The sequence below is a fragment of the Apodemus sylvaticus genome, chromosome X (assembly GCF_947179515.1).
Source record: "Apodemus sylvaticus chromosome X, mApoSyl1.1, whole genome shotgun sequence".
In the NCBI taxonomy this organism is placed as follows: domain Eukaryota; kingdom Metazoa; phylum Chordata; class Mammalia; order Rodentia; family Muridae; genus Apodemus; species Apodemus sylvaticus.
Window position 1 is genome coordinate 101757838 of NC_067495.1, and position 12433 is coordinate 101770270.

General features: G+C 37.2%; 1 protein-coding gene across 1 annotated transcript in view; it reads left to right on the forward strand.

The window, feature by feature from the left end:
- Dnaaf6 (dynein axonemal assembly factor 6) overlaps positions 1-5318 on the forward strand; it is a 34044-nt gene extending 28726 nt beyond the window's left edge. The window contains exons 5-6 of the mRNA XM_052171000.1: positions 1718-1803; positions 5192-5318. Of these exons, the coding sequence (XP_052026960.1) occupies positions 1718-1803; positions 5192-5318 (213 nt within the window). The remainder of the gene's footprint in view (positions 1-1717; positions 1804-5191) is intronic.
- Positions 5319-12433: the final 7115 nt, after the last annotated feature.

Below are 12433 nucleotides of genomic sequence, written 5' to 3' on the forward strand. Positions count from 1 at the left end.
AGCCAGTAGAATCCTTCCTTATGGCTTCTGCACTAGTTCTTGCCTCCAAGTTCCTGTCCTGGTGAATAATGAACTACAGAATCTAAGATGAAATAAGCTAACATGTTCTTGCTCAAGTTGTTTATGGTCATGTTGTTTTGTAACAGCAATAAAAACTCCAACTAAAATAGATGTAAATTAGAGAAGTGCAAATTTGTGGTAAAATATACATTTATCATTGGTGACACTTGGTGCATTCACAGTGTAATATAACTTTCATTAATATCTATTTCAAAATTATTTTCATATACCTAAAAGGAAACCTCACACATGTTAAGCAGACACCAGTCTTCTCTACTCCCCAACCACCATCAAACCCCAGTCTACTTTCTGTCTTCTGGATCAGCCTATGCTTAACACCGCCATCTAAGTAGAATACTACAAAACACACCTTTTAATGCCTGGCTTCCTTCCTTTTGTAAAATGTTTTCAGGATTGATCAATAAAATGTACTTTGTCTGGCTAGAGAAATGACTCAGCAGTAAAGAGTACTGGTGTCTCTGGCAGAGGACATGGGTTTTATTTCTAACAGCCACAGGGAGGCTCACATTTGTGACTCCAGTCACAGGAGATTCTATATTTTCTTCTGATGTCTAGACACAAGGTATACATGTGGCGCACAGACAAACATGCAGACAAAATACTCATACACATTTAAAACACATTAATGTACTCTGTCTTTTTTTCCAGCAGAATAATATTCCACTGTATGGACATGTTACACTTTCGCTATCCATGTATCAACTGATGCATATTTTGGTTTTTCTACGCCTTTCAAGTATGATAAATACTGCTGCTATGGACAAAACCATGTGCAAATTTTTGAATATATTTCCTTTTCATTGCTATTGTGTTGAGGCAATATCTCATGTAGCCCCAGATTTCCTCATATTCAATATATAGCCACAATTGGCCCTGTGTTCTTGTTTTCAATGCTTTGGGATATACCATCTGATATGTGGAACTGCTGCTGGGCCCTCTGGTAATTGTGATGAGACAATTGTGTAAGTGAAATCTTGCTGAACTAGTAGGTAGTCCTTGGGAGGTGGAGATTATGTTATTGTTTTTCTTTTGTTAATTTAACTTTTCTAGAGACCAATACTTTCATAGGAAATGTGGTATGGGTATTTTCTCCAGGAGACTACAAATTGGCATCAACAACCTACACCTAACATAGTTTATTCATTTATATGAAACCCACTTACATGAAGGTGGTCAATGATTACCTCCCCAATCTAATGGTAAATCAGAAGTTCTGTTCCATTACTGATGGCTGCCCTTTAGCCACTTACTAAATTCCTCAGTCTCTCCACTAGTAAAACGGGCCTAATAACCTGTTCCATAAGATCAATAAAAGGGCCTGGCAGTGGTGGCAGCGGTGGTGCACGCCTTTAATCCCAGCACTTGGGAGGCAGAGGCAGGCGAATTTCTGAGTTCGAGGCCAGCCTGGTCTACAGAGTGAGTTCCAAAACAGCCGGGGCTACACAGAGAAACCCTGTCTCAAAAAAACCAAATCAAAAAAAAAAAAAAAAAAAAAGATCAAGAAAAGGAAGGCACAGAGCCTGGTACATAGTTGGCGCCTTCTCGAGTAAATATTATATTGCCACTCCACATACATTCTAATGGTTTTAAAAGTATCTGTTCTCCAAAATGACAGTATTTTCTTATTTTATCTTAGGTGAAAATTAAACTGCCCAATACAAGCCCTTCTGAAATTCAAATTGACATCCAAGAAATGCTCCTTGATCTTCGTACTCCAAAAAAGTGAGTGAGACATAAGATTGAAATAGAATATTATGATAATAATGACTCATTAGATTGTTGCTTTTTAAAGTAGGGCTAGTTTTCCTCAAGCTTAAAACTCTAAGGAAGGTGAAATTTCCATTGATAATTCAGAAATTTGATCTATACAATAAATTGAATGTGGGGGGCTAGGATGGAACTCTGGGTTTAAAATACTAGCTTGGAATGCAAAGGACTCAGTATTCAGTTCAAAGATGTTTGCAAATACCTAGCTTTCATATTTTGCCCCTGCATGTTAGATGAAGGTTGACACCACTGAAACATAATCCTTGACAATCTAATATAGCTCTGGCTATCAGAAAAAGTTTAAAAACAACTAGAAGTGAAATTCTGCTGAGCTATAAGTCTTGCTTTTATACTAATATGGAATTTGGTTATATAAAAGAAGCATTATCCTTAAACATTTTGAATGGTAGTAGGTCTCTATGATAAAATTTGAGTGTGTGCATTTTTAAAAAAATGCACAAAGTCTTTCTTTGCAGTATATAGGCTCAAATCATGTTCCTTCAACTACATACACAGGAAATTTCTTACAAAACATTTCATCTGACGCATAGATGAACGAGTCCCGCTTCTCAAAACTCTTTACAAAGGACATTGCTGGAACCAGATGTGTATTAAACAAAATATCTCACTGTCTCCTTGTCTTACGGACTTGCCTCATTTCCATGTGACTACACAGTAGTGAGCACCCCCAAGGGAGCATCTACGAGTGATTGCTGTGGGCCCTAGCTCTGGAACTCATCACCATTCCCTACTGGGATTGGGAAGCAGGTAGTTCCTAGAACATTCTTTCCTTTTATTATCAATATTTTCTTTTGTTGAGCTTGAGACTTTGAGAAGGTTTCAAAAAGGAAAGTCGTCAAAAGACTATTTTATTTGTGCAGTAGATTCATTTAACACAAAATGATCTTCGGTTGAATACTTATCAAAAATTTCTTCTGATCATTCCCACCACTTAAAAGAATGTATTCGCACACTCATAAACATGTTATCTTACAAAAACTAGATTCACTATTCTTACTATCATTCTAAGGAGTGGTTAAGCTTTATGCTATGTTTTGTATGTATTCATTCTCCCTACAACCTTTGTAAGGAGACTTAGTTAAACGAATAGCAGTCTTCTGCGATATTTTCATGCTTGCTGACATCACACGCATATCTACAGCCTGTGCAGTTAATTTCCGTTTCTCTAGCAGTTCTCCCTGTCTCCATCAATCTTGAGGCAGCTGTTGTAGCTCTGCCATCACTCCAGATACCCATCAGAACTCACTAAATGAAAGTCTCTCACAGAAGTACTTTTCCACATAGAACTTGGGCTGCACTAGGTCATTTGTATACTCCATTTGTATGTTAAATTATCTAAAGCACATGTACAAATAAAGAATAGTATATATACTGCCTGAGTTTGCTTTCTGTTGTTGCAGTAAAACGCTGACCAAAAACAACTTGGGGAGGAGAGGGCTTATTTCATCTTTATGATTCTCAGGTCATACTCCATCATTGAGGAAAGCTAGGCCAGGAGGAGTCTAGAGGCAAGAACTGAAGCAGAGGACACTGGACACCGAGGAGTGCTTCTTATTAGCTTTTTCTGTATGGCTGGCCCAGCCTACTTTCTTATGCAAACCAGGACCACCAGCTGTCCAGGGGTAAAACCACCCACAAGTGGACTGGGCCCTGGGCTCTCCCCCATTGATCATTAATTAAAAAAATGTCCATAGCCATGCCCTGGGCCACTCTGAGAGTCAATTCCTCAACTGAGGTTCTTTCTTCTCAGATGACTCTACTTTGTGTCAAGTTGACAAAATTAACTAGCACATGTACTGTAGTTATATATAAAATATTCAGTAAAGGGAGAAACATATCCCCTATGCAAACTTAACTAAAATAGAGATAACTTTAGAGTTATTTGAGTATATTTTAAATTTTGCTTACATATTGAGGATTCATTAGTTTTATGATTTAATTCTTTGAATATTATAAATTCTTTAAATATGATCATCAAGCCCATTATAAAGAGACTTATAAAATTTAGTATCCAAGTAGTATTCCACCACCCCCAAGAGCCAGAAGCTGGGGAGAGAGCATGAAGACCTCTGATCTGATCCCACATAAAAGCCAACGACAGAACTTGCAGGCCAGTTCTAGGCACAGTGGGAAGCCTGTCTCAAAAAAAAAAAAAAAAAACCAAGCAAAAAAACCCCCCACAAAACCAAAAACAACAACAAAAATAAACTGACCAAAGAAAGGAAGGAAGGAGGGAAGAAAGGAAGAACATGAAAAGCAATTGAGGAAGGCACTTGATGCCAACCTCTAGTCTCCATATGCATTCCCTTGCATGTGCACCACCACAGACAAACACAAATACATACACCATACACACACAAGCACACACATACAAAATGCCAGGTTTCTTTACTGAAATGGATCCAGGAGAGTTTTTCTGTCAGCCTTTTGAAAAGACACTCAAGCCTTGTCTCTACTGTGTGTCTGTACTGAGAAAGTGAGGGTATGTTTCACATATTTAAAATTGCACGTTTAAATTTGCATATTTAAATTACATCTATTTTGCATATTTGAATTTCTTCAGGCATCGGCATGTACTGACCCTATGCATAATTCGAATTCATACCACTATGACAGAATTATGATTAGCATATTGCAGTGATACATCTAAAATCATACAACTGTCCGGCAACTGAGCCATAAACAGCAAGATAAACTCTGCAATCTATCACAGCAAATTTTTGTCAATGTGTAGTAGAAAGAACCAGAGGCAAGCAGAAAGAAATATTTTCATTGATTTGGCATTGAAATCATTCCAGGCTAAATATCCAAAGTCTGCATTCATAGTAGAGTCTCAGCCTAAGGTGGTATTCAAAGAAGTGTTAAAGAACCATTCCAATTTCAGATTTGTATCTGCTGGTTTCATTCCACCTACATATAAATTAGATTGACACCAGATTAGCCCAACAAACTTAAGAGGCATGGATCTATTTCTATGCCTAGAGGCATACCCTGAGATTGTATACAATGTAAAATGAGCCAATTTAAAGAAAGAGAGACGATCGGTCAAAACAATTGCTTAGATGTTTTAAAAAAAATGAGACAGGTTCTTATTTTGTTGCCTACACTGACCTCCAACTTGGGGTCTTGTTGCTTCCACATTGAATGGGTTTAAATTCCACATGAAGCTGGCCTGCTTAAAATTATAAGGATCCAAACTGGCATATGATATGCGTTACATAATTATTTTTTATCACACACTGCCTTATTGAAAATTACCATTTACTTTAGGAAGTTAATCCCAGGTTCTAATCTTATTTTGTTTATCTTATCTCATTTTTAGGAAGTTGTTAGTAAACTTTCCCAAGCCTGTGGAACGTAACAGCGCTAAAGCGTCCTATATCTGTGAAGCTGAAACACTTGAAGTCAGGATGACCCTCCAAAGGGATTTGGATTTTAATGTTTCCTGAAACAACATGATTAAGAAGAGATAGAAAAAAATCATGACGGGACTTTTTTTTAAACCTTTGAATACTGGTTGTTTATTCTCTTTTTTTCACCCTGACATAGAAAGGTTTAGATTTTTAGTGGTGTTTTGATCATATACAGTCAAATCTATTACTGTTAGAATATGTGGTTGTTTCATACAATAAGGTGCTGTTCCATTTTTATAGTGAGAGCTGAATAAAATATTTTCAGGTTAGCCATCCAGATTACTACATGGTCAATTGCACAGCAGAGCTATGATCATAAAATAGGTGATTCACTTAAATCAGCAGTTTGAAGATCTTAAGCTAATTAATTACACTACTATACAATCTGCTACATAGGGATTTGTCATTATTATCACCAGAAAAATTCATTTGGTTGCTTTTTCATTGATTTTATCAAATGATTTAGGATGCTTTCAATCTAGGTCCTCAATATTGTTCTGGAACATACAAGTAAGAAAACTATAAATAATTTGCTCTGTCCTATGAGACTCATGCTTACTTGAAAAAAGTAATACTTATAAATATATTTGTAGATTCATTTTTCTCTCATTTTTATCTTCCTAACTGGACATTCTTATTTTTTTAATAAATTATCCCAGTGTTCCTTGAAGTTTCTGTACTGTTGAATGAGTTTATTTCCTTATCATTTTTTTAAAAGTTATGTTTTGTCATTGTTGTAACTTGACATCATTGTATATCTGTGAGATTGATTGGGAGCAAATTTTGAAAAAGAGATAACGAATTGAAATGTGTTAACCATTACAAGACTATTCAGTAAGATATTTCCTGGAGTCAATTGTGTATATGGCTACCAGACATCTAGTTTGTGACTACTAATGGAAAAATTAGGCTAAAATCTTGGAAGAATTGATTATCAAAGCACAAAACCAAGAGACTCTAAGTGACCACCATGACTGTGTTCTGGGAGGGAAACATTGAAGAAGGAAGGGAGGGAGTTAGGAGGGAGGGAGGGAAAAAGGGAGGGACCCAAAAGAAGTTAGTGTCACCCAGGCCAGGTCTGGTGGCATATGCATTAATCCCAGCACTCAGGAGGCAGGGGCAGGAAGGGACACAGGCAGCCAGGACTACATAGAGAGATCCTGTCTCAAAAAAATATTTAATATCACAACCTAAAATTTCTGGGGCAAGACTAAGTAGTAACCAATATTTTTCTTCTCTAGAGAGCACTGGTTACTCTGAAAAGCATGTCGAATCTCTTTTTGTCCCTGGAACACTGGCACTAATTATGGAGACAATTATTACTCAAACTAACTAAATGCATTCATTTGTCCCAAGAAGAGAATATAGAGCATATTTAGGCTGACATGACTTGGCCTTTGGTTATGTTGTGCTGTATCAATTATATAATGAAACAGAGCTCGAAGAACAGTGAAATATGCTCTATAATTATGCTTATCTAGAAACCATCCTCCTTCACTGTCCTTGGCCTTAGAGTAAAAATGGCATTGGTAAAACTGTTACTTTGTTTTAAAGGAAGTTCGCAAGACTTTCTTCATCTTTTTTCATTATTCTTTTTTATTATATGTGTGCCAGTGTTTTGCCTGCATGTATGTCTGTGTGAGTGTGTCAGTTCTCCTGGAACTGGAGTTACAGACAGCTGTGAACTGCCCTGCGAATGCAGAGAATTGAACATGGCTCCTCTGGAAGAACAGTCAGTGTTCTTAACCACGGAGACATCTCTCCAGCCCCAAGACTCTCTTACTTTAAATAGAAATAGCCCACTAAATAAGATAGAGAAGTGACAATACAAAAGCACAAATTATCTTGTCTCCATTTTTTTTTAGTAACTCATAGTTGCTTTTACAACTATGATTTAAAGCCACAACTGTGACATGGCATAGCCTACTATGCTGGCTTGCTTTCTCTTGCTATGATGAATCACCATGACCATAAAGTAACTTGGCAATGAAGGGGTTTATTTCATTTCCACTTTTGCATCACAATCCATCATCTAGGAAAATCAACGTAGGGAATGAGGCAGGAACTGAAGCAAATACCATAGAAGAAAGTGCTTACTGACTGGCTCTCCACTGGTTACTCAGCTTGCTTTCTTCTGCCATGAAGAACCACTTGACCTGGGGTAGCACCACCTAGAGTGACTAGACCCTCACATCAATCAGCAAGCAAGAAAATGTCCCCCACAGACATGACCAATCTGAAGGGCAAAATCCCCAAGGTTCCTTCTAGCCAGATAACTCCAACTTGTATCATGGTGACAAAAAAGTCAGTGCAAATACTAATACAAACACAGGACTCTCAGGGTCTTGAGGAAGGGATAACAAGAGTCTTTTCAACACAATGGATAGCAGATGTGAATACCTAGACCAAAAGAGCAGTGTGCTGAAAGGTAGGAAAGACATGGTCCTGGGAAACTAAGATTGGAGAGAAGGCTGGAAATGTAGGCTAGGGAAGTGTCTTGTAGACCTTTAGAAGCTATGGTTAAGAATTTAGATTCAGTATATTAAGAGATAAGAGCAGAAAAATAAAAAGGCAGTTGGGATGCTATTGTAGTAGCACAGGGAAATTATTATTGCATATTTTGTAATTTAAATAGAATAAAGCACTGATTGTATTTATTAGGAAAATATACATGATGATATATTGCAAGTAGGAAACTTTAATAATATACGAAACACTTTGAAATTAAAGGAAAACTAGAAAGTACGCCTAAGATGGTGCCGCTCTCCAATTTATTTTCCTCAGTGCATAAGACAATGGTTTTCTCAAAACAGAATTTTCAAAAGAGGAAATTCAAATGGTTGAGAAGCACTTAAAGAAATGTTCGGCATTCTTAGGCATCAGGAAAGTGCAAATCAAAACTACTTTGAGATTTCATCTTATACCTGTTAAAATGGCTAAGATCAACAAAAAAGTGAGACTATTGCCTGTTGTTGGTGAGACTGCAGACATGTGGAATCACCATGAAAACCAGTGTGGCAGTTCCTCAAGAAGCTGGGAATTGATCTACCTCAAGATCCAGCTGTACCAGTCTTGGACATATAACCAAAAAACACCCTATCCTACCACAAAGACACTTGCTCAACTATGTTCACCGCTCCTTTATTTATAATAGGCAGAAATTGGAAATAATTTAGATGTCCCTAAACAGAAGAAGAGATAGAGAAAATGTACATTTACAGTTTGGAGTTATTACTCAGCTATTAAAAACAATGAAATCATGAAATTCACAAGTAAATGGGTAGAACTAGAAAAAAATCATGCTTAGTAAAGCATCTCAAACATAGAAAGACAAATATGGCATGTATTCACTTATATGTGGATATTATCTATTAAGTCAAGAATAACCAAGCTATAATCTGTATTCTCAGATGTAAAGGGCAGGGGGGGCCAGATTTCATTAAGAAAGGGAAATAGAATGGACAGTTGTGGTGGTGGTGCTGGAGCAAAAGGATCTAGTAGGGAGGGGAAAGAGAGTGGGATCAGGGAGTGATTATAGAGAGAGACATCTATAAGTAAGGGTCATTTTCAGGATAGTATGGAAACCTAATCCAGTATAAGCTTCCTAGGATATGTATACATATAAAAGCAATCTAATTATCAAATAATGTGGGAACAGAGCCCCAACTGGCTATCTCTTATCACTAAAAGCAGTTTCCTGTCCCCAGATTGGGAAGGATTTTATTGAGGTTTTGTCCAAAAAAGTCCAGTCAGAACTTACAAACAACCTAGGCTGTTGTTGCCAAGACTATAGATTGTTCTCCACAAACTGACCACAAGGTCCCAATGAGTATGGAGAGGTTGAGCTGGTGCCTACATAGATTCTTCATCCATCTGTTCTAGCATCTTCTGTATAGGAAAGTACCCTGTAGACAACCAAAAAGTGAAATGTAAACCCCAACCCAGTCACAAGCCCTTGAATCAACAATGCTGTCCTGCCAACAAGATATGTCAATGCAATGCGTGCCACAAAGCTTTCAGGAATAACCAACCAATATCTGATTTGGGTTAACTCCCACACCACCAGATAAAACCCATAATTGATACTGCTCAAGTGACCACAAACCTGAAACTAGATAGCCAAGAACTTAGGGTAAATGGAATAAAATGACTCCTAATGACATTTTGTTATATCCATAAACCATAACGTGCTCAGCCACCATCAGAGAAGCTTCCTCCTGCATCAGATGGGAGACTCACAGCCAGACAATATTGGGAAAATGAGGGGCCTTGGAACGCTCAGCCCTAAAAGGAATGTCTTCAATAATTCTCTTTTCTCAGGGCTTAGGAAATCCTGCTGGAGAGGAGCCAGAAAAGGGATTAACAGCCAGAGGGGATAGAGGACACCAAGGAACCAAGTCTCTCTTAAACCAACATGATCAAAGCACTTCTGCACCATGTCCTTTATGTATATATTATAGCTTCCAGTTTAACGTTTTTATGGGATTCCTGATTGTGCGAACAAGTGAATCTCTGTTTCTCGTGCCTTCTCTTGGGTTCTTTTCCTTCTGTGTTTGTGTTACCAAATTCCAGTGTGTCAGTTTTATCTTATATTTTATTTTATTACTGTCCTTGAGAAGCGTGTTTGGTTGTTTTTATTTTATTTTTTACAAGAAAAGGAAATGGAATGATCTGAATGGGGAGGAACTGGGAGGCTTAGGGGGAAAGGAAATCTTAATCCGGATATATTATATGAGAAAAAAAATCTATTTTCAATAAAAGAAAAAAATAAATGCATAAATAAAGGATGCACTGCTAATTATACTTATAGTACAAGGAGTTAAGTCAAGCACATAGTCTGATGACCTCACAAGTCAACCACATTTAATTCTAACTTACCCAGCAGGGCTCAACAGCCTTTCCCTAATGCCCCCTACTGTTTGAAACCCAGTGATATGTACAACTCTCAATGTGTAAGTTTTGATATGACATCCCCAGGAGGAAACAGAATTTTTTTTAATCCATAAACAAAGTTAAGTCATTGGAGGCATCTCCTTAAAAATGATTTGGGTTTGTGGCATCTTCTGTCATTTCACTTTCCAGCTGCCGTGAGGCCAACAGCTTTCTGTCACCATATACTTGCACCAGGACTTATCACAAAAATGCAGCAAGACCAAGCAAACAGACTGAAAACTTACCAGTTTTCAAGGTGAGATGACTTGTAAGTTGATCATTTCATATATTTTGTACCACTGACAGAAAACTAACACCCCCTTCGGTCCCCTCATTCCTCACTCTGCCTTCTGCTTATGGATCTGACTTAAGCTCTGAGTTACTACTCCAGAGCCATGCCTGCCTGCTAGCATACTCCCCACCATGATGGTCATGAACTCATCCTCTGAATCTGTAAGCCAACCCCCAACTGAATGCTTTCTTTTATAAGTTGCCTCGGCTTCTTATTTATTATGAAAATCAAACAGCAATCTGTAACATATTTTAAAACTTTTTTTCTGGATATATTTTGCTTTTAAAATTTGTTCATACAATTAATTTTTGTAGGTCTGGAGATTAATCGTATGGCCTTATGTTTGCCAGGCAAGTCATTTTATTTTTTACATTCCAGTAGCAGTAGACCCGATAAGCTCTGTGTTTATATGACATTCTTTGGTCTGTTCACTTTATTTTCATCCTAGCATCTTAAGGTTTTTATCTCTTATTTCCAACTGTATCCATCTGGAATTTATTTTGGAATAATTATTTTTTGGCCTCCTAATTCTAGACCTGAGCATAATAAAATATGTTTAAAACATTCACTGTCACACTCTGCCTTTTTCCCATTTATTTTTACCATGAAGTCACCCATAAATTTTGCTGCTAGAAGAGCAGTTGATGATTTGTGATGTATAATTTGTAATATATTATAAAGCAAGGGAATTTGAGTGCAATACACTTTTAGTCAACTCCCCTGACATGATAATTTTTAAATGTTTTTATTTGACTTTAAAATAGATTGCACCCATACTCATGGGTGCATGCGTGCGTGCACGCACACGCACGCCACACACACACACACACACACACACACACACACACACACACTCCCATGCACACATTCCCACCCGCACCGTCACCCCCACACGAGTAAGTCTTACAATACATTTGTACAAATCCAAATTTTAGAAGTATCATTGACTTGACAGATGCTAAAAATAGAACTGTTTGCCTCATCCTGTCAATCATTTAAATGGTTATTATTTCAAATATATTATATGAATAATACTGCATGAATGTGCACTGAGGATAACAGAATACAGAGAAAGGCAATGGCAAAGTTAACATATAAAAGGCCTTCCTTCCTTCCTTGTTGACAAAAGGTCACCATTCACCAACAAATTACAAAAAAAAGATCTTCTACCATTCCAGAGAGGTGAACTGAGGGGAGAGATAATCAGGAGCAAATGCAAGGCAATTTTGACTGTGCTTCTCCATCTCACTCAGATGCTGTTCATCCTATGTGACCTTCTCTGTAGCCTCCTTTTAAAATGTCTTGTTCAGTGCCTGCTACACTCTAATCTTTAAAGGTCAGTTGAGAAGTTTGAACAAACCTGCAATTTAGTTACTGGTGTTGTAATGATGTGAATTTTTCAGTTTTGACTATCATTTTATGGTTATTGCAGATATTGATAACAGGGTAAGCAGAGTGAGAAGAATATGACAACTCTGTATATATTTTGCTAATTGGTGTCAGTCTGATATCATTTAAAATAATTTTTGAAAATTAATAGATGAAAATAATCAGCTAGAAGATTTTTTGACTCCAGGACCACTGTTTCCTTTGTAGAGCTGAACTCTATCTTTTTGACATCCTCACCTTTCATATAGGGCATGATGCAAGGAGTTTGCTTATAAACCAGCTAACTTTACTTTCCAAATGGTCTATGCAACCTAAAGATGTAAGCATTAGATACAATCTCAATTCCAATAAAGTTCCTTAATCAACTTTGCCAAACACTGTGAGAAGTATGCTGTCAAACAATATAGTCTGGAAGATGTGATTAGTGTACAGAACAAAAGAAATCAAGAAAATGTGTAAATGGTAAATTGGACACTGTATGGAATTAGCCAAGGTGGGGGTAAGAATATCTGAAAATCTTTTCTTACATAAAAACAAA